The sequence below is a fragment of the Capra hircus genome, chromosome 3, assembly GCF_001704415.2.
Source record: "Capra hircus breed San Clemente chromosome 3, ASM170441v1, whole genome shotgun sequence".
NCBI lineage: Eukaryota > Metazoa > Chordata > Mammalia > Artiodactyla > Bovidae > Capra > Capra hircus.
Genome location: NC_030810.1, coordinates 41,792,906 through 41,818,116, shown reverse-complemented (window position 1 = coordinate 41,818,116; position 25,211 = coordinate 41,792,906). Strand labels below are relative to the sequence as shown.

The window sequence follows — 25,211 nt, the reverse complement described above, 5'->3', positions numbered from 1 at the left end:
GGTTACCTCTACCTTGCATTCATGTTTTCTACCTCTTAGTAGAGATTCTGCTTTGCAGTTCGAAGAGCATAGGCAGAGTCCAAAAGTTTTGCCTGTACAAAACTGTCTGTCTTATCTACATCAAGGGATAATAGCATGGCACAGAGTCATATGGGAAGGGTAGGTTTCTCAACTTCTCAGAATCTCTGTTTCATCCTCTATAGAGAAGACATAAACAGTCCAGCCACCTGACAGGACTGTTGCAAAGATTAAAAAGGATAACATATGTAAATAAACAGGGCTCCATGGTATGCACTCACTGAATGCTTCCTTCCACATAGCACCAGAGTTCCTCTTTCTTATGTAACTGTAACCTTCCTGAGAACATGCAACATTTTGAGAAATAGCATTTATTTTTTAACTTCTCTGTGACTTTTCCACTATTCTGTTCATCTTTTACTCCCAGAGCCTGGCACACTGCCTGGAACATAGGTGAGGTTGAGTAGAGAAAGTGAAAGTAAAAGTTGCTCAGTTGTGTCTGACTCTCTGCGACCCCATGGACTGCACATTCCATGCAATACTCCAGTCCAGAACACTGGAGTGGGTAGCCTTTCCCTTCTCCAGGGGATCGTCCCAACCCAGGGATCGAACCCAGGTCTCCCTCATTGCAGGCAGATTCTTCAGCAGCTTAGCCACAAGGGAAGCCCTGAGCGTCAGTAAATATTAGCCGAATGAGTTTTGGTCCACCAATGATTGAGATGTTTTAGTGCAGGAGTGCTTCTGTTAAGGGCTTTCTAGGTGGCTCAATGGTAAAGAATCCACCTGCCAATGCGAAAGATGCGGGAGACTTGGGTTCTATTCCTGGGTCAGGAAAATCCCCTGGAGGAGGAAATGGCAACTCACTCCAGTATTCTTGCTTGGAGAATTCTACGAATAGAGGAGACTGGTAGGCTACAGTCTCTATGATCTCAGAGTCAGATACGACTGAGCGACTGAGCACATGCTTGTATTAAAATTAGCTGGCAGAAGTGCCCTGGGGCATATTATCTTATTGGTAGGTTTAAAATACCCTGTACCCCTTTCACAAAAGGGTGACCCTTTTTAGCTTCCTTTCCAACAACTGAGGAGAGCCCAGTGGAATTTTCCAGTCTGGAGACTTTAGGGAGCTACTGATATTTTTATAACATATGATATTAAAAACAATTGTATGTGTGCCCAGAAACCTTTTAAGGCTCGCATTCCATCATCCAATTTTATTTGGTTTCAGAAGCTTAATAAATAAGTAACACAACCCTGTCGCTGTTCTTTATATAAAAATTAGAGATCTCCAGTTAATAGCAGCAAAACAGAAACATCAGCCATGCTTAACAGGGTGGTGGAAGTGTGTCCTGTCTCACCTAGGAGCCAGGCAATAAGTGGGCATTGTGTCAAGGTTCCAGAGAAGGGACACAGACGTGTGACTAGATGACAGTTTACTAAACGTAACCCAGAAAAGGCCACTCAGAGAGGCTGCATGTCACCAACCACCTTTCCTTCTCTGCTGTAGCCTGATGTAAGCTGCGCATGCCTTGCAAAGTTAGATTGTGGTTTGCAAAATAGTGTTAAGGTTCTCATGCCATAAACGATTCAGCAGTTCAGGAAATGAAGCTGAATTTTTTTTTTTTTTTTTTTTAAGTATTAGAGAATGAACTTCAGCAGGGAGGGGAGAATAGGGGAAAGAGATACTTAGGGAGTTTGGGTACAAGGTGCTATATTTAAAATGGATAACTAACAAGGTCCTACTGTTTAGCACAGGAAACTCTGCTCAATGTTATGTGGCAGCCTAGATGGGAGGGAGGTTCCGAGGAGAATGGATACCTGTATACATATGACTTAGTCCCTTTGCTGTCCACCTGAAACTATCACAACATTGTTGATTGGCTTTACTCCAATATAAAATCAAAAGCTTAAAAAAGTATCAATAACAGAAGGAAAGCAAACACTGTGCCTAAGGTAAACAAACACTCTTGTGGATCCTAGCTATACATTTCTCACTCAAGAGAGCATATATGCCCTTAGGGTGGTTATCGTTGTCTTCTCTGCTCCTGTTCACTTTTTTTCTCCCTCTTCCGTTGTGTTAAAGGGGAACAGTGTTGCTCCTCTGATGTGTTAAAGGTGAAGTAAGTGTGAGACAGGGAGCCAGACAGCTCGTACTTACTGCTCACTTGGAAGTGAAGAGTTTCTCGACATCGCCTTTGGTGACAAGTCATAGTCGCTGTCTGATCTGTACAGAAAGGACTCTCTGCGCTGGCTGTGCCCGGGGAAGGTGGCGTGAAGAACCAGCCCAGAAGAAGAGCTGGCCTGTGGGTCCAGTGGGCTCCGACCTGGGGAAGGGCCATTTTCCACATCAAAGCTTAAAGAGAAAGAAAAAAACCTAGTCACATGAGAGCCAGGAAGAAGGGCCCCTGACATACAGACACGGAGAACCACGCGTGCCGGGCATGTTACAAAGCATTTCACAGGTCATGGAAAGTTTTACGTCTCCAAACAGCTCTGAGCTGCGGTCATTCTCATTCTCTTTTATATAAAAAGTCATCTAATCCTCTATTTTATATAAAGGGAACAGTCCACAGAAGTTTAGTCATTAGCAAAGAGTGGAGCCAGGATTTGATCCCCAGCACAAAGTCCCATGGCCTTTTAGAGGCATGAGTAACTTTAACAAATTCATAAAATGAACTGGTGATAATAAGCGACTCCAGATACAGCATCTAACACAGCTCTAAGTGCCAGACACTCAGCTATCACTTGAATGAGTCTTCTTAGCTGGGAGACTTCTTTCTGCCATAAATAAATATCACAATCTCATTAAAGATACAATGTGCATATTTCTGAATGTTTTTAGGAACAAAGTGCTATCCTGAAAATATCCACTGGCTGATTAAATGGGAGGCCCAGTCTTCGACTTACCATTCATACTCAAGTTTAAGCACAGAAAATGACTTAATTAATCTAATAATGCCAAATAGGCCTTCAGGGCAGCAGAGCTTTCTTTACGGAGGAGAGAGGATGCAGCTATTTACTCAAGGGGAAGAGTATCTTTGAGATTTCTGGTCAGTCTCCTTCACTCTGGAATGGTACCCTCAAGTCTAGATTTATTTGAACCATTTCTGAGCAATGACCACACAGGAGGAAGCGGTAGACATTTTGTCTATTTTGTCTCTCCCAGTCCTGGTATCACCTTAGGTACTTTGTCTTTCCCATGCTTTCCACCATCCTCTCTATATTTTTCCTGCATGCACAACCTCAGACTGGCAGTAACCCTCTTGCCTAGCATTTCTCTAGACCACTCACTGCCTCCAGCTAAAGCTCTGCAGAAAGGTGTTGGAGAAGTTATAGGATGCTCTCTTTTCCAGGCTGGACCACAGTAGTGGGCTTACTTCATACTCATCCAGCTGCCTTGATTTATTTCTCCATTTGTGATTCTTTTTCTTCACTAGTTCTTACAGCCTATGTTCTTGTGGTGGATGCTTTTAGTTTACAGATGGCTTTCTCATTTATTATTTCATTTACAATCCTTATCATGACCCTGTGAACTCCACAGTATGATTCCGCTCTACATTTGAGGAAGATGAGGCTTCGAGAGATTTTCAATGCCTGCATGAAGGCACAGGTTAGTAAATGTGCAAGGAGAACTAGAAAATCCAAGTTTTCCAACTCAGTCTTCTACAACCTCAGACTTCTGTAATCACAGAGCTCCTGAATGGCTTTCTGGGTACAGTGAAATTTCCTTTCAGTCTCTACATTCAGACAAAAGTTGTGTTTGGTATGTAGAGAGTCAGTCAGATTATGAGCAACCCTGGCCATTATCTGGAGTGAGGGCAGGGAGGCAGTATATTATGCTGAAGCTTAGGTTTCACTGAAACAGGGAAAGAAGAAATGAGAGAATCCGGGGTTATAATGCTTCCCCAGAGACCATTCCGAGAAGCTGCTGATTTTAGCCAACCCGCAGACTCTAGGTGTCTGATAAGAAGCAGCAAGTGAGAATCTCCCATGAAGAGGACAAGGAAGAGCCATAACAATCCAATATATGTATTTGGGCTTTCATGGTACTGCAGATGGATTTTCACAGCAGGCTCATGGTCTGGGATGGGACGGTCTTTCAGACTCTGCAGGCAAGCAGGCAGGTGGGCAATCACTCACACATTTCAGCCTGTTTGCCAGCCTGCCCGGAGGTAAATCTATGTTGTAAGGCAAATATATTGCAGCAAGTGAAAATATAATGTCAGCTGACTTACAAATTTCCCTTGGGTGAGATCTATACTAGTCGTTGAGCAAAATAAAGAGCTCCTTTGTGGATAAGGACTTCTTTGTGCCACCTGGAGCCTGCAGTATGACTAGGTCTTGACGTCGGCTCTGAACTCTCCTTTAAGACAAAGACGGCAGGCTCTTAATAGGTAAAGATGGGACTACATAAAGCTTAAGAGTGGGCATAAGCTTTGAACTTTTATGAGTAACTATGCTGTAATTCATTTGGTCTCTGTCTATATATCCTTAATTGGTATTAAAACACTGAAATACTTTGGTAACGGCTGGCAGCCAGCCCTTGCCCCCAGACCCTCCAGGAGCTGCTGGACCTCCTGGTTATCCAGTAACTGAAGGGTTGATGTCTGGAACAGCAGGGGGCCTCCAGCTTCAGCACGGTGGCCTGTGTCCATTTAATTGGTCAGTGTCCATGTGGTACCAGTCATTAAATATTATGAATGTCACTTCTGTGCATATCTGTGCTAAACTCTTAGAAGAGTTGCCAAGTGGGTATGCCTACCAAACTCTCAGAACTTTTTCCATTGAGGGTTTCCATCAGGGCTCAATCTGCCCTCTTTCCTGCTGCAGGCAGGAATTCCTAGTGGGAAGAAAACAACTCCACAAGTATTACCTTTTAAGTAGATGTCACAAAGCATGTGCCCCCCAATTTTTGTATCCAGGAGGTTTGGTCCTGCCAGGTAAGCAGGGACTAGACCCAGACCCTAAAACTCTCTCCCTGTTGCTTCCCTTTGTTTCCTTTTTTCTTTTTTACCCTGCCTAAATTCATCGAAGAGCTTGCCAGAATTCAGAAGCCAAAGAAGAATTCCCTGGGGGCAAAGAAGCAGTTTCAGGGAGACAAAGGGCCTTTCATATTCCCTGGGGCATGTTTCAAAGCAACCAACACAGATGTACAACTTAGGAACAAACATGAATCACCAACCAGACACCAGCCCCAGTCACAGCAAAATTAGCAGGCAGACATCACAATGCATCCCACAGAGCCAGGGTGGGAAGAGGGGTGTGGGCAAGGGCCAGACGCAGGACAGACTTACCAAGCAAAACAAATATACCACACAAACTGAAATACAATTGGGGGAAAGCGGAATCTGAAATATCGGAAACAAACGTACGAAAGGGTGATTATTTATTTAGGGTTCTTTGCTTCTGCCTTAATCAGCACCCATATTTCACCTTTGCGTGCGTGTTGTCACTTCAGTCATGTCCAACTCTTTGTGATTCCATGGACTGTAGCCCACCAGGTTCCTCTGTCCATGGGATTCTCCAGGCAAGAATACTGGAGTGGGTTGCCAGGCCCTCCTCGAGGGGAACTACCTGACGCAGGGATCGAACCTGCATCTCTGACATCTCTTGCATTGGCAGGCAGGTTCTTTACCACTGGTGCCCCCAGGGAAGCTATATTTCACCTTTGGGCTACATTATATTAAAAAATATTATCATAAAAGTAACTAAGGATGTGATATAAAATGTAAACAACGGAGAAAAAACATTAGCAGTTTAACTTTTTTTTTCTGAGTATTAATATTTTTCCTGCAGGCTTAAATCATGATTTTTTTCCACAAGTTTTTTTTTTTTTTTTCTTCACATACTGCACCATTTCCAGAATCATCATTTTCCATGTCTATGGAACTTGACAGTTCACCCAGAACTTGTTCCAAACCTCTTGAAGCATTTTCCCTATTGTAGGCCATTAATTTACAATTTTAAATAACACGATCATTGATATCTCTGAGCTTACAAGTACTTCAGTATTTGGATGAGTTCACTGAGAAGTTTCGGGTAGATTGAGAGGATGTCATGCACAGGCTTCTGGATATTTGATGGTACCTGCCCATATCCATGGAGCAGGCAATGGCACCCCACTTCAGTACTCTTGCCTGGAAAATCCCATGGATGCAGGAGCCTGGTAGGCTGCAGTCCATGGGGTCACTGAGAGTTGGACACGACTGAGCGACTTCACTTTCACTTTTCACTTTCATGCATTGGAGAAGGAAATGGCAACCCACTCCAGTGCTCTTGCCTGGAGAATCCCAGGGACAGGGGAGCCTGGTGGGCTACCGTCTATGGGGTCGCAGAGAATCGGACACGACTGAAGCTACTTAGCAGCAGCAGCAGCAGCAGCCCATATCCAGCATATGGACCGAAACAGTATGAAAAGCAGCCTTTTCCCAAGGATCGGAAACAAGCTCCCCACCACCAGTCCTGCCCTCTGACGTCCAGGATTCTGTATGCTGCCGTCCCTTGTGATTCTGCATGCTTTGGCAGATCACTCGGGCCTGAATCAATCACTTGTTATCTAAGACCTCATATTTTAACAACTTTTTCCTGCTTTGATTCTAGAGGTCTCAGCTTCCCAAAGCAGTGGTGGTAGTGGGTGATGCTGTGTGTGGGAGCTAGTGCTCCCCTTAACTGGAATGCCCTTCTCCCCACTGTTTCCAATAAGTCACTACTTCAAATTCAGCTCATACACCTCCTCCAGTAATTATTTTCTAACATTGCAGCTACCAGTTCGATCTAGATACATGCTCCTTCTTTGTGCTCCACTAGAAGGCAATGGCACCCCACTCCAGTACTCTTGCCTGGAAAATCCCACGGATGGAGGAGCCTGGTGGGCTGCAGTCTGTGGGGTCGCTAAGAGTTGGACACGACTGAGTGGCTTCACTTTCACTTTTCACTTTCATGCATTGGAGAAGGAAATGGGAACCCACTCCAGTGTTCTTGCCTGGAGAATCCCAGGGATGGGGGAGTCTGGTGGGCTGCTGTCTATGGGGTCGCACAGAGTCGGACACGACTGAAGCGACTTAGCAGCAGTAGGAGCAGAAGATGCCTTTATAGCAATACATGATCACAATACTTTTGGTCTCTATCTAATTCTCCCTTTACTTAGCCATCCTCTTATCTAGCTGTTCCCCAATAGATTCTTAACCCCCGAAAAAGAAGGAACCCAATATTACTCACTTTTGTATCCCGGGCATCTGGATTTGTTGTTTTTGCTTACTCACTAAGACCTGTCCAACACTTAGTGACCCCATGAACATATTTCATCAGGCTTCTCCATGAGATTTTCTAGGCAAGAATACTGGAGTGGGTTGCCATTTCCTCCTCCAGGGAATCTTCCTGACCCAGGAACTGAACCCATGTTTCCTGTATTGACAGGCGGATTCTTTTGCACTCATCTCACATGCTAGCAAAGTAATGCTCAAAATTCTCCAAGCGAGGCTTCAACAGTATAGGAACCAAGAACTTCCAGATCTTCAAGCTGGATTTAGAAAAGGCAGAGGAACCAGAAATCAAATTGCCAACATCTGCTGGGTCATAGAAAAAGCAAGAGAGTTCCAGAAAAATGTCTACTTCTGCTTTATTGACTATGTCAAAGCATTTGACTGTATGGATCACAACAAACTGGAAAATTCTGAAAGAGATGGGAATACCAGACCACCTGACCTGCCTCCTGAGAAATCTGTTTGCAGGTCAAGAAGCAACAGCTAGAACTGGACATGGAAAAACAGACTGTTTCCAAATTGAGAAAGGAATATGTCAAGGCTGCATGTTGTCACCCTGTTTATTTAACTTATATGCAGAGTACATCATGTGAAATGCTGGGCTGGATGAAGCACAAGCTGGAATCAAGATTGCTGGGAGAAACATCAATAACCTCAGACATGCAGATGACACCACCCTTATGGCAGAAATCAAAGAGGAACTAAAGAGCCTCTTGAAGAAAGTGAAAGAGAGTGAAAAAGCTGGCTGAAAACAACATTCAGAAAACTAAGATCATGCATCCGTTTCCATCACTTCATGGCAAATAGATGGGGAAACAATGGAAATAGTGGCAGACTTTAGTTTTGGGGGGCTCCAAAATCGCTGCAGATGGTGACTGCAGCCATGAAATTAAAAGACGCTTACTCCTTGGAAGAAAAGCTATGACCAACCTAGATAGCATATTAAAAAGCAGAGACATTACTTTGCTGACAAAGGTCTGTCTAGTCAAAGCTATGGTTTTTCCAGTGGTCATGTATGGATGTGAGAGTTGGACCATAAAGAAAGCTGAGTGCTGTAGAATTGATGCTTTTGAACCATGGTGTTGGTGAAGACTCTTGAGAATCCCTTGGACTGCAAGGAGATCCAACCAGTCAATCTTAAAGGAAATGAGTCCTGAATATTCATTGGAAGGACTGATGTTGAAGCTGAAACTCCAATATTTTGGTCACCTGATGAGAAGAACTGACTCACTGGAAAAGACCCTGATGCTGGGAAAGACTGAAGGCAGGAGGAGAAGGGGAAGACAGAGGATGAGATGGTTGGATGGCATTACTGACCGGATGTACATGAGTTTGAGCAAGCTCCGGGAGTTGCTGATGGACAGGGAAACCTGATGTGCTGCAGTCCAGGGGGTCGCAAAGAGCCGGACACGACTGAGCGACTGAACTGGGCCAAGGGATCTGGATTAGAGCCTTATAAATAGCAGGTCTTTAAAAATGCTGGCTGAACCAACGAAAGAATACTGTAATTCACTATGAAATGTTTCTCATGTACCTTCCCTCTTCCTGCCTCCCTGCCCTCAATCTCAATTCCCACTGGCAGGTGTTTCTGCTGTTTCCTTCAAATGAGTCTATGCAGGTGCGGCATTAACTTTTTTGATAAGTTTTGTGAGACAATGACCTAAAAGTAAAAATAAATAAATAAAAAGCATTGTTCTCCCTGAACAAAACAAGTTTATACAGAAAAATCACTGGCTTAGATGTTCGAGACGGTGATAGCTTTATGACATACCCCCATGATGAGAAAAGCCTTCCTATACCAGCTTCTGTCTGCCATCTTCTCATCTCTTTCTTTTAAATAAAAGCAGGAACCTTCTCTGCCCTTCTTTCTCCCCTAATGGATTCCATTCCCTGGGAGTCCACGCAAAGCCAGCCCTGTACTGGTGCTAACAGGGAGCCAGCAGGTGGCAGAAGACAGCTACAGCTTCCCCAGCCTCCAACTGGAGAAGGTGGGGCTGCTTGCCAGTCTCCAAGGGAGAAATAGGACTGAAGCCTTATTCATAAGCCTGGGAGGAAAAGTCGGGGATAAAGAACAGAAGCGCAAGGTGTACATGAAACCTTTTATTACACCAAGAGAAGCTGTACTTTCAAGTTAAGCCAGGTGGTTGCAGAATTGCCTGCAATTGTCCCCAGGGTGGTTGTTTCTAGATCCCTAATTACCTGTGCATACCCCAATTTCTGTAACAAAGAGTCTTGAAGCAACATCCTAGGAATCATTCATTTCTGAATCAGAGCAGACTCTTCTTTGACAACTCATTCCTTCTCTAGGTAATATGTCATCGAATTTTCACTACTCTGGGCTGATTTTCCTCCCCTCATTTCCAAAAGGAGAAAACAGAAGGCTCCAAAATGTGAAACTTCATTTGAAAAATCCCCAGACGTGGCCACTTTTAATTACATCCTGTCAACTGTATCAGGGCCCTCTGTTCCGTGTCCCCACAGACCCTTTCTGATCCCAGAACCTACCACGCTGGATTGGATTTCTCTGTTTACTTATCTTTCTCACTCCACTAGACTGTGACCTTGAAGCAGGGACTAAGCCTTATTCATTTTGTATTCCTAAGGCTTAGAACTGAGTTTCATGCTAGAAGGCATCCTACAAACATTTATTGAATGAATACATCTCACCAGTTTTTATCTCTTATCTGACAAAAAGCCATTTCTATTTGGATTAAAACCTCCAGCAGGTAAAACCTCAGAGGAGTCCCCAGATGGAATCATGAGAATCCACTTTCCCCAACCTCCCTGGAGTGTGTCAGGAACTCCATGCCAGGAGTTGCAGCTTTGGAGAACTTTTTTGTGTATCATAAAGTATATATTTGGCTATTGTGTATGTTTGTATGTGTGTGTTTGGGGGTAGTGGTATATTCTTGAAAAATGCAGTGTTTCTTTAGAGTTCTGTTGGAAAATATTTCCCTCAGTTATACTCAGAAGCTAACACCTTCTAATGCTTGCTTTTCACTTTGATAAAATATGCCATTCCCTTACATACTTAGATTAGCTATCGCCTCAATGTGCTATCTGTTCCCTATGGATGGGGAAGCTGCACAGGGGCATGCATTTTGCCCAGAGCGACAGTGACCCACCTTTATAGAATTAATTTGCAAGCTGCAGTGAGTCCTAATTTCAAATGAAGGACTTAACTGTGCAAAATCACAGCCAGCACGAGGCAGAGCCCATGTCTCTGCTGAAAGCAGGCAGATCTCTGGCAATAGTTACAGCAGAAAATCCCAGTCTTGCCCTAAAAATCCAGTTCCGAAGTCTTGACTTCCCTCCCATAGAGTAGGAAAGAGAACTATTATGTTCAGCTCATCAGAATTGCAAAAGCAGCTTAGCATGGCTTTCCTTTTCTCCTAGGACCTTTGAAAATTACATCCACTGCAATACTCCAAATTTACTTTCCCCACAGAGAGGTTTAGACTGAGGGAGCAGAGTAGTGCCAAAGAGCCCTGGGATTCTGGAGCCCTGGCTTCCAGTTCCTGCTCTGGGGAAAAATAACTTGACATGAAACAGGGACTCTCTGCATGCACCCCTACACCCAAGCCTTAGTCTTTCCCCACTGAAATGAATGAAGACATGACTCCATAGAAGATCTCTAAGGTGTGTCTGAGATCAAATATCTTATGTGTATGCTTGCGTGCTAAGTTGCTTCAGTTGTGTCTGACTCTTTGCAACCCTATGTACTGTAGCCCGCCAGGCTCCCCTGTCCATGGGATTCTCCAGGCAAGAATACTGGAATGGGTTGCCATGCCCTCCCCAGGGGATCTCCCCAACCCAGGGATTGAACCTGTGTCTCTCATGTCTCCTACATTGGCAGGTGGGTTCTTCACCACTAGTGCCACCTAAACATATCTTGCAGAGATTTCCAAAACAAAAGAAATATTGGTTCTCAAGAGTGATTTAGTGTGGTTTTATATTGTTGTGATAATTCATTCATTTAACAAATATTTATGAAACAAGGAGTTATTTGAGACCTTAGAATTCAACAATGTGTAAGACAGACAAGGTCCTTGTGGGGAGGGATGGACAATAAATAAATCAAATGTGATCATTTCAGAGAGTGATAAAAGCTATGGAGAAGATAAAGCATAATAGTATGGCAGACACAGGTATAGAGAAGAATGTTTCTGGTTTGGGTGTCAGCAGGCCCACTCTAGACAGCTGCATAGACTGTCTATACTGGGCACACCATCCACCTTCCTCAGATGGTGTCCTTTGAGTTGAAACCAGACGGAGGTAGTAACAAACTGTGTTATTGGGTTTTTTCCCAATCTCCATTTACACACCCTTTTAAACTTAAAAAATTGGATCAAATGATATTTGGGGTTAATTATGGTGCCATTTAGTAAGCTAGTGATATAATTTTCCTTTTCCCTGAGTTCAGTTAGTTGTTCCATTGTTTCATACAGCCATCTCTGCATTGATATCTATCTATTGATGTATCTCTACACTAGCACTTGTCCAGCAGAATTTTTAGCAATCTCATCTGCCCACAAAGGGCTGTGAAACTCAGAGACACAGAACTTCTTTTTCATATTATTTATCCCATTGCTAAGGGTCATGCCTATCAGAAGTACGTAGCAAATGTCTAATGAATAAACAAAATGAAGGAATGAATGGTTTGAAATCAAGTATCTTATTCTGACTCCTCTTTGATGCCCTCCACAGACTGCACAGATGTACCTCTCCAACAAAAGCAAATGTAAATGGTGTGAGGATGTAGAGTCATCTCCTGCCCTCTGCTGTGATCACCCTGAAAAGAAGGATGAGTTTGTTACCAAATACCACCTGCAAAGAAGGCTGTAATACCTTCCATAAGGCACCGAGCCCAGTGTGTTAGTCATTCAGTCATGTCTGATTCTTTGTGAACCCGTGGACTGTAGCCCTCCAGGCTCCACTGTCCATGGAATTCTCCAGGCAAGAATACTGGAGTGGGTTGTCATCTCCTTCTCCAGGGGATCTTCCTAACCCAGGGATCAAACCTGGGTCTCCTGCATTGCAGGTGGACTCTTTACCGTCTTAACCACCAGGGAAGCCTAAGAAAAAGGCAAATGATCCTGCTTGTCAATGATCATCCTCATTCCTTGATGTTGATGGTGTTAGGGATGGAAATGACATGAATATTCCTCTGGATGTTCCTTTGGCTGAGGATTCTATGTTGCAATTTCATTTATTTGTTGCTTGAGATCCTTTCTCAGGTTGTTAACATTTCACTACGGAAATGCAACAATTAAAAAAAGTAATACCAATGCCTACTTTTTCTAATGGGATTATAAAATGAGGGTCATTTAAAAATATTTGTTTCAAATGTGTAGGAGCATATTTTAATGATCCTTTACTAACTTCACACTGTGCTATTTCTATATGATTTGATGCACAAGAAAACTAGGACCAAATATAAACAGACCTACCTCATAATTATAAGAACATTATTTCTAACATGCTTACAAAGTGATCTGCCTGTCTATTTCCAGGTAAAAAATAATTTTCAGAAATAAAAATGTTATAAAGTATATGTTTCTCTATGTTTCCGAATTAGGGCTAAAATTTGGTAAACTCACTCTCAAACTTTTATCCACTAATACTTTCCAAGACAGAATAACAGTAAAGGCAGTGATTCTCAGGAAAGGTAGGGGTCTTCCAGATGAGAAGAATTCTCATTCTCCTGTGTGGGAATGTGTCTTGTATGTCGACTTTATAAAGCAGTGGTGTGGGAGGGTGGAGACTTACCATAAGGTTGAGAACTTACGTTTTTGTGTTGCTACTGACCTAGTTGCACTTGGGATGTACAATTTATCTTATCAGCTCAATATTTCTCAGTCTACATTCACTACTCTTCCTAAAAGGTTATTGCAAAAGATATTCAAATGGTGTCTTAACAAGATATAAATACTCTCATTTATAAGTTTGGTAGCCCTGCCAATTATAAACCCAATAATTAATGAAATAAAGCATTTATTAAGAAATACAGTGCCAGCTTCCAGTAGCTCAAAGGCAAGTGAAATCACCTTTGAGAGAAATGAGATTGATTTAGGAAAACCCTTTTTTTACTTAACCAGTGATGGCCTCAAGAAACTGTTGCTTTCTTGTATAAATTCTCACATACCATCTGGAAACCAGTTACAGAATTCTGCTTGAAATCTATAGCTAAAATATTGTAGGTAAATGGTCATTTGGTATGCCTGTATATACCCCAGTAATGGGGGACATGTTAACCCCATGAGATACTACATTTCACTTTTTCAAATTGTATTGATTTCATTATTTAAAACTTGGGCCAGAAAATTTAAGTTTATTTTAATCTTTAGTCTAAACCTCCTCCATCCACTTACCTAGTCTTCCTCATTGTGGTAAATGAAGCCACCATCTATTCAGGTGAATCATCCATGATTTTACATCTTTCCTCAACTCCCCTTCCTCTTTTTCTGTTGATCAACAGGTCCTATCCTTCCTACCTCAAAACTGTACACTCTATCTCTGCTGCTACCACTGTTTCAGGGCATTAAAATCTCACTTGAACTAGCATAGCCACCCTATGAATCTCCTTGCTTATACCCTCCCTTCATCCTCCAAACCTTTCTCCACACACCAGCAAGAGCAATTCCTTAACACATACAGCAAATCATGTCATTGCACTTGGCATAAAATCCAAACTCCTTACCTGCATTACAAATTCCTACATAGTATTGCCCCTGCCACTTCCACCTCAGCTTGTACCACACTCCCCTCTTCTGCTCAGTATGATTCAGCTTCAAGGACTTCTTTTCTGTTCCAGAAAGATGTCAAATCCTTTCCCACATCAGCAGTTTTGCATGTGTGTTTGTTCACTGGTATATTTTCTTTGCTTTGAATAGTCCCTGGCTTACAGAAAGTGCTGAACAAATATTTGTTGAATGAATGAATAAATGCTGCTCTTTGCTTATTATCTCCTTCACTCTTTGTATGGGTACTTTCTTCTCATTCTTTACGCCTTGGATTAAGGCACCTACTAAAAATTCCTTCCCTGACCCATTGTTTAAATAGGGCCCCTTTGCATCACAGTACTGCTACAGTTTTTTTGCTACATCTATTTGTCTGCTCATTGTTTTGAAATTGTCTTCCTCTTGCATAAAACTCCAAGCTTCATGAGGATCATTTGTTGTATTTACCAATGTATTAACTAATGCCTGGCAATGTGCCTGGGACATATTGCTAGTTGTGGATCAATGTCTATTCAGTGGATTAATGAATAAATAAATAAGTGTGTAAGTATATTAAACACCAACAATCAACTTATTGGTTCAAAGCAGATCCAACTAATTGCTATTTTAAAAACAATACTTCTTCATTATGAGAAGGACTCATTTATTGATTTCCTGTCATTGACATTCACCCACACGAATCCTTAGGAAGTTCAAATTGAAAATATCAGTTGGCATAAAAACTTGTTATAGGTTTGAAACATTTTTTGTGATTATTACTCTGGACTTATTTCAGAAAATGAAACTAGTTCTAAGATCAAATTTCACAAGTCCTTGACCTTTTAGAGAGAACTTCAAGTAGGTGTTGAGGTCTGCACTGAGGCTGCCTTTCCAGTCCTAAGCTTGTGAAATGCCATTACTTAATATTTCAAGAACTTTGTATTTCAAAAAAATACATTCTTTTGGGAACAAATAGGCTATATATCTCCTTTTTGGTGGAGGCAGGAGGGTGGAGGGAGTGGCAGTATGGTTTGCTATTAACTCAAATAATCATAAAATTGGAAATCATTGCCTCAGCCTCCGGTCTACAGAGCACTTAATAGTGTTTACGTCAGTTAACATCTGGCCTCCAAATGTTATCAGTCTTGAACACTGCACCTGCAGACAGCCTGGTATTTGAGTTTTAAATATGTTCTTTTGGAAAGGAGGGAGGGGTGAGAGAAGGAAGATAAGAGAAATAGAGGTAGAAAAATGAGGTCACAGGATCTTTTCTCCTTGACTTCGGTGGTAAAATTATAAAGGTGACACTTTTTTTTTCCTACAGATACAGTGTGTGTGCCCGGCTACGTGTTATGTGTTTGGTAGACATTAACTCATTTCATTGTTATAATCACTCTGTGGGGAAGATATTAACATGATTCTGTGGATGTGAAAACTGAAGTTCAAAGGGTTTAAATACTTTGCTGAAGACCACTCAGCTACTGAATGGTGGATCTTGGATTTAAACTCAGTTTGATTGGGACCATTAACAAATTCAATCAGCTCACTCCTATCAGTAAATCTCTGCTCAGTCTCTCCTCTTGTTACCATCAGTAAAGCTCCATGGTTACATGTGAAGCCAAGTCTTTTGTTCTGAACCCCACCCTTCCTCCCTATTCAAAGACTGTGCTGCTTTACTTGCTCCTGCATCATTTTCTATTTTGCATATCAGCAAATAATCAAACTTTTAAGATTCATATCTAAGCACAATAAAAAATCCACAATAAAAAATAACAAAAAGACTTCTACCAGATAAAATTTGAAACAATTCATCATCAGCAGACTTGAAGTATCAGTTCAGTTCAGTTCAGTCGCTCAGTCGTGTCTGACCCCATGAATCGCAGCACGCCAGGCCTCCCTGTCCATCACCAACTTCCGGAGTTCACTCAAACTCACGTCCATCGAGTCAGTGAGGTCATCCAGCCATTTCATCCTCGGTCGTCCCCTTCTCCTCCTGCCCCCAATCCCTCCCAGCATCAGAGTCTTTTCCAATGAGTCAACTCTTCGCATGAGGTGGCCAAAGTCCTGGAGTTTCAGCTTCAGCATCATTCCTTCCAAAGAATACCCAGGACTGATCTCCTTTAGAATGGACTGGTTGGATCTCCTTGCAGTCCAAGGGACTCTCAAGAGTATTCTCCAACACCACAGTTCAAAAGCATCAATTCTTTGATGCTCAGCTTTCTTCACAGTCCAACTCTCACATCCATACATGACCACTGGAAAAACCATAGCCTTGACTAGACAGACCTTTGTTGGCAAAGTAATCTCTCTGCTTTTGAATATGCCATCTAGGTTGGTCATAACTTTCCTTCCAAGGAGTAAGCATCTTTTAATTTCATGGGTGCAGTCACCATCTGCAGTGATTTTGGAGCCCCCCAAAATAAAGTCTGACACTGTTTCCACTGGTTCCCCTTCTATTTCCCATGAAGTGATGGGATCAGATGCCATGATCTTCATTTTCTGAATGTTGAGCTTTAAGCCAATTTTTTCACTCTCCTCTTTCACTTTCATCAAGAGGCTTTTTAGTTCCTCTTCACTTTCTGCCATAAGGGTGGTGTCATCTGCATATCTGAGGTTATTGATATTTTTCCCGGAAATCTTGATTCCAGCTTGTGCTTCTTCCAGCCCAGTGTTTCTCATGATGTACTCTGCATAGAAATTAAATAAGCAGGGTGACAATACGCAGCCTTGACGTACTCCTTTTCCTATTTGGAACCAGTCGGTGGTTCCATGTCCAGTTCTAACTGTTGCTTCCTGACCTGCATATAGGTTTCTCAAGAAGAATAAGAAATGGTAAAGAAAATCCTTCAGGCAGAAGGAAAATATCAGATGAAACTTTGAATCTACACAAAAAAATGAAGGGTTTTTTGCTTCTTATTAAAATATCTGAAAAATATAATTGACTGAAAAGCCAAAAAATAATAATATATTTGATATTTACGACATGTAGAAGTAAGCCGTATAACAGTAAGTGCTCAAAGGCAAAGGGAGAAATTGAAATTATTGTGGAAAAGTTATTATACTATAGGTACTGCTTAAAGGAAGACTGTAGTAAGCTAAAACTTATACTAGAATCTCCAAGTGAAAGTGTGAAAGTGTTAGTCGCTCAGTCAGGTCCGACTCTTTGCAGCTCCATGGACTATAAAATATCTGAAAAATATAAGTGACTGAGAAGTCTCCTGAACCCCACCCTTCCTCCCTATTCAAAGACTGTGTAGAATTCTCCAGGCAAGAATACTGGAATGGGTAGCCATTACCTTCTCCAGGGGATCTTCCCAACCCAGGGATCAAACCTGGGTCTGCCGCATTGCATACAGATTCTTTACCATCTGAGTCAGTAGGGAAGCCCTCAAGTAACCATTAATTTTTCTTTTGTTTAAATGAAGAGCTACACCTAAGGAAATAAGGTGGAAGCACAAAGTACTCAATTATCCAAAACAGAGCAGCTGTTGTTGTTTAGTTGCTCAGTCATGTCCAGCTCTTTGAGGCCCCATGGACTGCAGGACACCAGCCTTCCCTGTCCTTCTCTGTCTTCCAGGGAAGGAGCAGAGAACAAAGCTGAGCAGGGAAGGAGCAAAAAAAGTATATAATGCACAGATGAGACAAACAGAAAATAAATATTAACATGGCAACTTTAAGCCTGATCATATTAACAGTCTCTTTAAATGTAAGTGGTCTTAACACCATAATTGAAAAGCAGACATTTTCAAAATGGATAAAAGAGCATGACCCAACTGTATGCTGCCTATAAGATGTCACTTTAAATACATAGACACAAACAAATTAAAGGGAAAAGAATGAAAAAAGATATATCATGATAACACTAATCAAAATAAATCTAGAATGGCCATATTAAAAGAACAAATAGATTTCAGAGCAAAGACTACTGACAGGATAAAGAGGGGCATTTCACAATGATAAAGGAGACAATCTGTAAAGAGGATATAACAATTCTAACAACTGTTGTGCCTAACAATATTATTTCAAAATGCATGAAACAAAAAAGGACAAGTAGACCAATTTAAAAGCATAACCTCAATAATTGATAGATCAAATAGAAGCCCCCAAAATATATAGAAGACTCAAAAAACACTATCAATGTGACCTAATTGACTGATAAGAGAGCTACACTCAGCAACAACTGAATACACATTCTTTTCAAGTGCACATGGACAATTACCAAGATAGGTAATATTCTAGGCCATAAAACAAGTTCAATAGGCTTTTAAGAATTCAAGTATACAAAATATGTCCTTTGATCACAGTGAAATTAAATTAGAAATCACACCAGAACGCTAATAATGTTCCATGTATTTGGAATTACACATTCTAAATAACTCATGAGTTAAGGATAAAATCCAAAGAGAAACAGTATTTTCAACTGAATTAAATGTAAAAAAAATGACATATCAAAGTCTGTGGGATGCACGTAAAGCAGGGAAATCTATAGTGCTAAATGTTTATTAGAAGAGAATAAAATAAATGACCTCACTTTCTAGGTTAAGAAACTAGAGGAAACAAGAGCAGATGAAACCCAAAGTAAGCAGAAGGAGGATGGGGAGGAGGAGGAGGGGAAGCAGGGAGGAGAGGTTACATGGAAATAGAATAGAGGAAGAGAGGGAGAATCAGCGAAGCCAAAATAAGTTCTTTGTGTAACCACCATAACTGACAGACATTCAGCCAGATTTATCAGGGAAAAGAAAGAGACCATATGGATTAACAATATTAGGAATGAGAGAGGAGACATCAGTACAGATTTTAAAGTTATTGTAAAAATATAGCAAAACACGACAACCAAATTTGACAAAAGCTGAAATGGATAAATTTCTTGAAAACAACAAGTAACCAAAGGTTACTCAAGAAGAAAGAGACACTGTGATAGGCCTGTATCTATTACAGAAATTGCATTTTAATATGTAAAACATTCCCACAAAGAAAACTGCAAGCCCAGATGGCTTCCCTGGTGAATTCTGCCAAAAATCTAAAGAAGTGATAATACTAACTCTACATACTCGTTCAGAAAATTGAAAAAGAAGGAATGCTTCCCAACTCACTATATAAGGTCAGCATTTCTCTGATGCTTTCTCTAAAATTAGACAAAGACAGCCCAAGAAAAGAAAACTGTAATTTCCACCATGAACACACATGCAAAAGTACTTAACAAAATTATAGCAAATTGAATCAAATAATATATAAAAAGGAGGACAACTATGATCAAGGGGGCTTTATCCAAGGAATATAAGGTTGTTATAAACACTCAAAAGTTAATCAAAGTAATTGATATTAATAGACAGAAGATAAAAAATATGATCATCCTAGTAGATGTAGGAAAAAATATGATAAAATTAAACATCTATTCCTGATTAAAAAGAACTTCCAGAAACCTAGTAATAGAATGGAAATTTCTCAACCAGATAAATAGAATCTGTGAATTATAAAAAGAATCTAAAAAGCAAAATGCAACATCATATTTAAGAGTGAAAGACTGAATTATTTACCATTAAAATTAGGGATAAAGAATGTCTATTCTCATCACTTCTATCCAGAATTTTACTAGAGGTTCTAGTCAGTTCAATAGGAAAGACAAAGATAGAAAAGCATCTCTACTAGAAAAAGAGGAAGTAAAATTGTTTCTGTTCATAGATAATATGATTGTCTATGTCAAAAACTCATTGCAACTTTGTTATATTAAAAAATGGAAGCAACCTAAATGTAACAAGTGAATGGATAAACAAATTATAAAATATTCATACAATGCAATACCACTTAGCAATAAAAAGGAATAAACTTAAATACAAAACTTGTGATTACTACACATATCTCTCCATCTATTGCCTTACTTTCTTAAGACTTTTTTTTTTTTTAAGCAAAACACTTCAAAATGTTGCCTCTATTTGCTGTCTCCATTTCCTCAACATTTATGTTCTTCTTAACACACCATAGGAAATTCCTTCTGTCAAGATCGTCAGTGTCTTACATCTTTCCCAAACCAATGATCAATTCTTAGGTACCATCTTTCTCAAAATGTCAGGAGCATTTGACATAAATCTCTCTTATTTTGACTTTCAAGATATCATCTTCTCCTGCTCTTCTTCCGGTTTCATTGTCTTTCCTAAATCTACATGTTGAACAGTCCCTGGTCTCAGCTCATAGATCTGTTTTTTCTTTATCTACACTCATTTCCTATGTGATTTTATCATTGTTCTTATCATAGTATAAAATGTTACCTGTTAACTAATGATGTACTAAAGTGTTTAAAACAATATAATAACAGCACAATGAATGGCCGAGAGGCTTACTAACTAGACAAAGCTGGAAACTTCAAGAGGAACAAAGACTATTTAAAGGACAAATGTTTAAAAATGTGGTGCAGATGCCAGAGGCTGCCAGAAAGGGGCCCAGACTGTGCTTTTCAGTGTATTCGAAACACTGTCTGCACTGCTTTTATGCATCACTGTCCTCAGCTCTGGTGGTAATTTTATGTAAAATGCATCCAATTTCTATAAAACTACTTAGCATTGATTTTGCATCTGAAGAGTTTCAGAGATGTCAACGTTCCAAAAATAAATGGTATCATGATTCTATTAGAGCTTAAGCAAAGTCTCCAGGCTTTGCTGTTCCTTGCTATTATTTTTGGAAATTAAATCTTCCTGTAATTTAAACCAAATGCCTCTGAGCAGGTCACAGTTTGCCCTCATCAGGGTAGGCAATGACTCTTTTCCTTCCCCAAAGCCAAGGTTAAGGTGGGGCCAGTCAGGCTTGTGGGTAAGGGTGGCCTTACCAGCACAGTCTCCTTGCGGAACCCTGAGGATCCTTTTTACCCCACACCTGACCCTCACAAGGAGAATGAGAGCTCTAATTCACTATGACGGGTTTCAGCTTTTTTTCCCAGAGCAATCCTTTCAAAAGAGAATTACAGGATCCATGTTTTGAAGTAGATAAAGAAGATTTAATTTTTTAGCCAATGTGAATTCACTTTCCTCTTCAGATATCAATTCCTATTCATGACTCCTTCTTTTGGAAAGGGCATTGTTACTTTACAAATCCATCTTTTAAATAACAGCAATAAGCATTACCTCCAAATTTAAGTTCTGAAAAAACAAACTGGCAAAGCATTCTCTTCTTTTCAGTTGCTTCTTCTACTTCTCCATGCTTTGACTGACTCAGAACAGTTCAACAAGTCATTAGAGGGCTGATTTATTTGATAAAGACATCCCCTGAATATGTTTTCTCAGTTCTGTCAATAATCCTATTTCCTTGTTTTATCTTTTCACAAACAATTCTCTCAACACGGATTTCCTCTTTAATACTCAATTATCTTAACTTACTGGTAAATTACCCAGTCAAACCAAAACATCAGTTTCAGTAATCAAAAGGACAGAGGGCTCTTCACGTAGTGTTTATGACTCACATATCTCTGACTCACAGATGGAGGAACTGTGTTCTGTGCCACCTCAGTAATGTGGCATTACTTGGACAAATAAAAGCTGTCACCTGACGCAGTCCAGCTGAGTTTCTTACATGTTTCCTTCTCAGTTTTATAAATGAGTCATTTAACTTCTTGAATACTCTTTAACATATTTTTTTAAGTTCTATTCTGAATTATGACCATCCTACTCTAGACAAGGAAGCCATAATACCTTTTCTATTTCTCCACACAGGTTTTACAACTTAGGAACTATTTTAATACAGAATTGGGAGATGGTTAAGGTCATGTATTGATTGTTTAATATAAGTAGAAGCAACTTTTATTCTTATTAGGAAAATTGAGTTTGGGAATAGTTGATTTTTTTTTCTGTTTTTAGGCTAACAGTTCTCCTGATGCACAAACTATAAATTTCATTGTTATCTTAGAAAAAATATGACAGAAAAGGGCAGGATACTCTCAAACATCCCTTAATAATTCCTTCAGTGGGATTATCATATCTGTGGGTACTCAGGGTACTTTGCAAATAATTTTTTTAAATTTCAGCACAAAATACAAAGTGCAATTTGTATTCCTACACCAAATACTCTGCTGCTGCTGCTGCTGCTGCTGCTAAGTCGCTTCAGTCGTATCTGACTCTGTGCAACCCCATAGACTGCAGCCCACCAGGCTCTGCTGTCCCTGGGATTCTCCAGGCAAGAACACTGGAGTGAGTTGCCATTTCCTTCTCCATTGCATGAAAGTGAAAAGTGAAAGTGAAGTTGCTCAGTCGTGTCCAACTCTTCACGACCCCATGGACTGCAGCCTACCAGGCTCCTCCATTCATGGGATTTTCCAGGCAAGAGTACTGGAGTGGGTTGCCACTGCCTTCTCCCACCAAATACTCTAATACATCACTAATGCAGACTCAGAAGAAAGTTCAGGCTCTTCTGTCAGATAGTCAAGGTCCTAATGGTGTGACTTGAACCTGATCATCTGTGCTTGGATCCCTTCTCTGTGCTTCAGTCAAGCTGAATTACACACTCTCCCAGAGCCATATGACTTGGTTCTGCTTATGTTCTTCCTGTTTCCTAGACTATCCTTCCATCTGGAATATGCTTTCTGACATTTTCACAAATTTAGAGCCACGTGTGAGCAAGGGACTAGGAAGGGGATGGAAAGCCCAAGAAATAGGGAGAATTCGGCAGCTCTAACTGTGGGAGTGTCTGCCTAGAGACTGTTAAGCTTCTCTGTGTCGTCAGCCCCATTAAGAAATACTCAGAGTGACTCAAGGGGTCCTATATATAGTGGGAAATGATTGCCCTGGAAAAGCTCTCCTTAGAAGCCGTTTAATGTAATGGATCATGCAGAGGCTCAGAATGAGACAGACAAATGTGGGTCTGAACAGAAGCCTTGCCATTTGCTAACTAAAAGAGAGGCCTTGGATTTAACTCTTCTGAACCTTAGTTTCCTTATGTGTAGAATCGTGATAGAAGAAAAAATTAAGGGTCAAATTGAAAATATGTGTAAAAATGTAGATGTTCAGTTCTGCAGTTCGCTAGCAATGCCAACACAGGAGAAACGCAGAACAGAAATGAAAGTATGGTTTTAGACAGCAGACCTGAGATTTTAGCATTACCTGCCCCTACTCCTAAAACCTAGTTTCCCAAGATTTGTAGATATCACATCACAGACCCAATTTTTTTCATGTGATCTTAGAACCTGTTGAGGTGTGGAGTAGGAATTCAGCAAAGAGCTGCAAATCCTTAGACCTGTGAAAGTGTGGTGTCCACCCAGTAACAGAGGCTCTGAGGACAATAACACAAAGTGGGAGACTGAACAGAATCTTGGAAGATAAACAGCTCAGAAAGAGCCAGACTATAAGGCAGGCGTGGGACTGGCTGCCCCAGAGGCTCACACAATCTTAGTCTCTACTCTGCTTTGAGGCTAAGAGTGTCCAGGTGACATAGTTTTGGCCAAGAGATATAGGTGCAAGTCTCTGGGAAAGGGGTTCCTTCCTAAATCTTAGGTCAGACATAAAAAAACTGCTATTTTTTAAGGTTGAAAAATCAGCAATTTCGAATGTTCAACCTAGAGAAGACAAACCTTTCTACCTAGGACAGCTCTTTATCCTTTGCTTTTTACTCTTTTCCTCCTCTTTTTGTCCCCTGAAACAGGGAATTCAATGCACAGACAATAACCAATCTTACAGCTTTGAGGATAAGGACCAGGGTGGCAGGAAAAGAAGATAAAAGGACTCCAATGAGTAGTGCAAAGTCCTGGATTATCTACTTTTGATGTTCCTGTTCCATGAGACAAAGAGAGCCCTTACTGTTCAGCCACTTCTGTATCTGGAAATACCCCTGGTTGATGTCATCGTGCTCAGTCATAAGGCAGAGAACCAATAGACCTTAACTGGGCTGAAAATCTGACCCCAGAGAACTGCCTTCAGGGAGTAAAGTACCTCTCAAGATGATCAAAAACATCTAGAGTAGAAGCAAACCTTATGCTGTCCCTGGAGGCAACACAGTATGATTCCTTTTATGGAAAAGAAAGTGAGGGAAGGTGAGGGAAAGGCTAAGAGGAGAAGGAACACAGTTCCAGGAGAGCTGCAGTTTTAAACAGAGTGATCTGGTTAGCAAAGCAGATTCTGAGGGAATATTTGGCAGAGGAAACCGGAAGTCAAATGGTCTGAAGGCAAGAACATCCCTGGTTCATTTTTTTAATTGAAAGACAGTTGCTATAGACTATTATATATTACATAAGAACAATATAGTGACTCACAATTTTTAAAGGTCATACTCCATTGATAGTTATTATAAAATATTGGCTATATCCCCCTTGTTATACAATTTATCCTTGTAGATTATTTTATATCTAGTATTTGTATCTTTACTTCCCTACCTCTATGTTAACTCTTCCCCTTTCCTTCTCCCCACTAGTTTGTTCTCTATATCTGTAAGTCCACTTCATTTTTGTTCTATTATACTAGTTTATTGTATTTTTTAGATTCCATATATAAGTGATCTCATACAGTATTTGTCTGTCTCTTATTTCACTTAACATAGTTGAATAACAGCAAATAGGCCAGCGGTAGCTGGAGCAAAGTAAGCAAGGGAGAGAGCAGGAGATGAAGGTAGGGGGCTGTTTTATATAAGGCCTTCATAAAGCATGTGTGAGAAAGACAGGGCCAATGATGCCTGCAAGGCTCTCTACCTGAGCAATTAGAAAGATGTCATCCATCTTCTGAAATGAGGAAGACAGTGGAAGAAGCCAGTTTTGGGCCTGGAGGTGAAGACCAGATCACATTAAGTTTGAGATGACAGACATCAAAGAAGAGATGTCAACTGGGCAGCTGGATATAAGTGGAGAGATATACATTTCAGGTTCATATGAATGTTTCCCAGATTGCTAAATCAAGAATAGTCTGTAAAAGGATGCTCATAGTTTTTTGAAAAGTGAATGATAAATTTGTATTTGCATCTATCTTTTCTCAGTCTCCTGTACACTGGTATTTATCTGATCCAGTCGATATGAGAAGTTTGGGGAGCTTTAGGTGAAACAATGTATTCAATATATAAAAGGCATCACAGAAAAAAAGCAAGACAAAAGTAACAGATCCTTAAAGCTCTAAAAATAAAAGGTATGACAGAATAAATGTTCAAAGAACTAATACCTAATAGATATAATATGTACTTATATTTTTTCCAGGAATTTTGTTAAGCACTATGCATAAATTAACATATTTAACCTTTTCAGTCAATTGAC

General features: G+C 40.6%; 1 protein-coding gene across 2 annotated transcripts in view; it reads right to left on the bottom strand.

The window, feature by feature from the left end:
* PDE4B (phosphodiesterase 4B) overlaps positions 1 to 25,211 on the bottom strand; it is a 613,613-nt gene that overhangs the window by 148,250 nt on the left and 440,152 nt on the right. For both annotated transcript variants that reach the window (XM_018045231.1, XM_005678304.3), the window contains one exon: positions 2,177 to 2,371. In XM_018045231.1, coding sequence (XP_017900720.1) covers positions 2,177 to 2,371 — 195 coding nt within the window. The remainder of the gene's footprint in view (positions 1 to 2,176; positions 2,372 to 25,211) is intronic.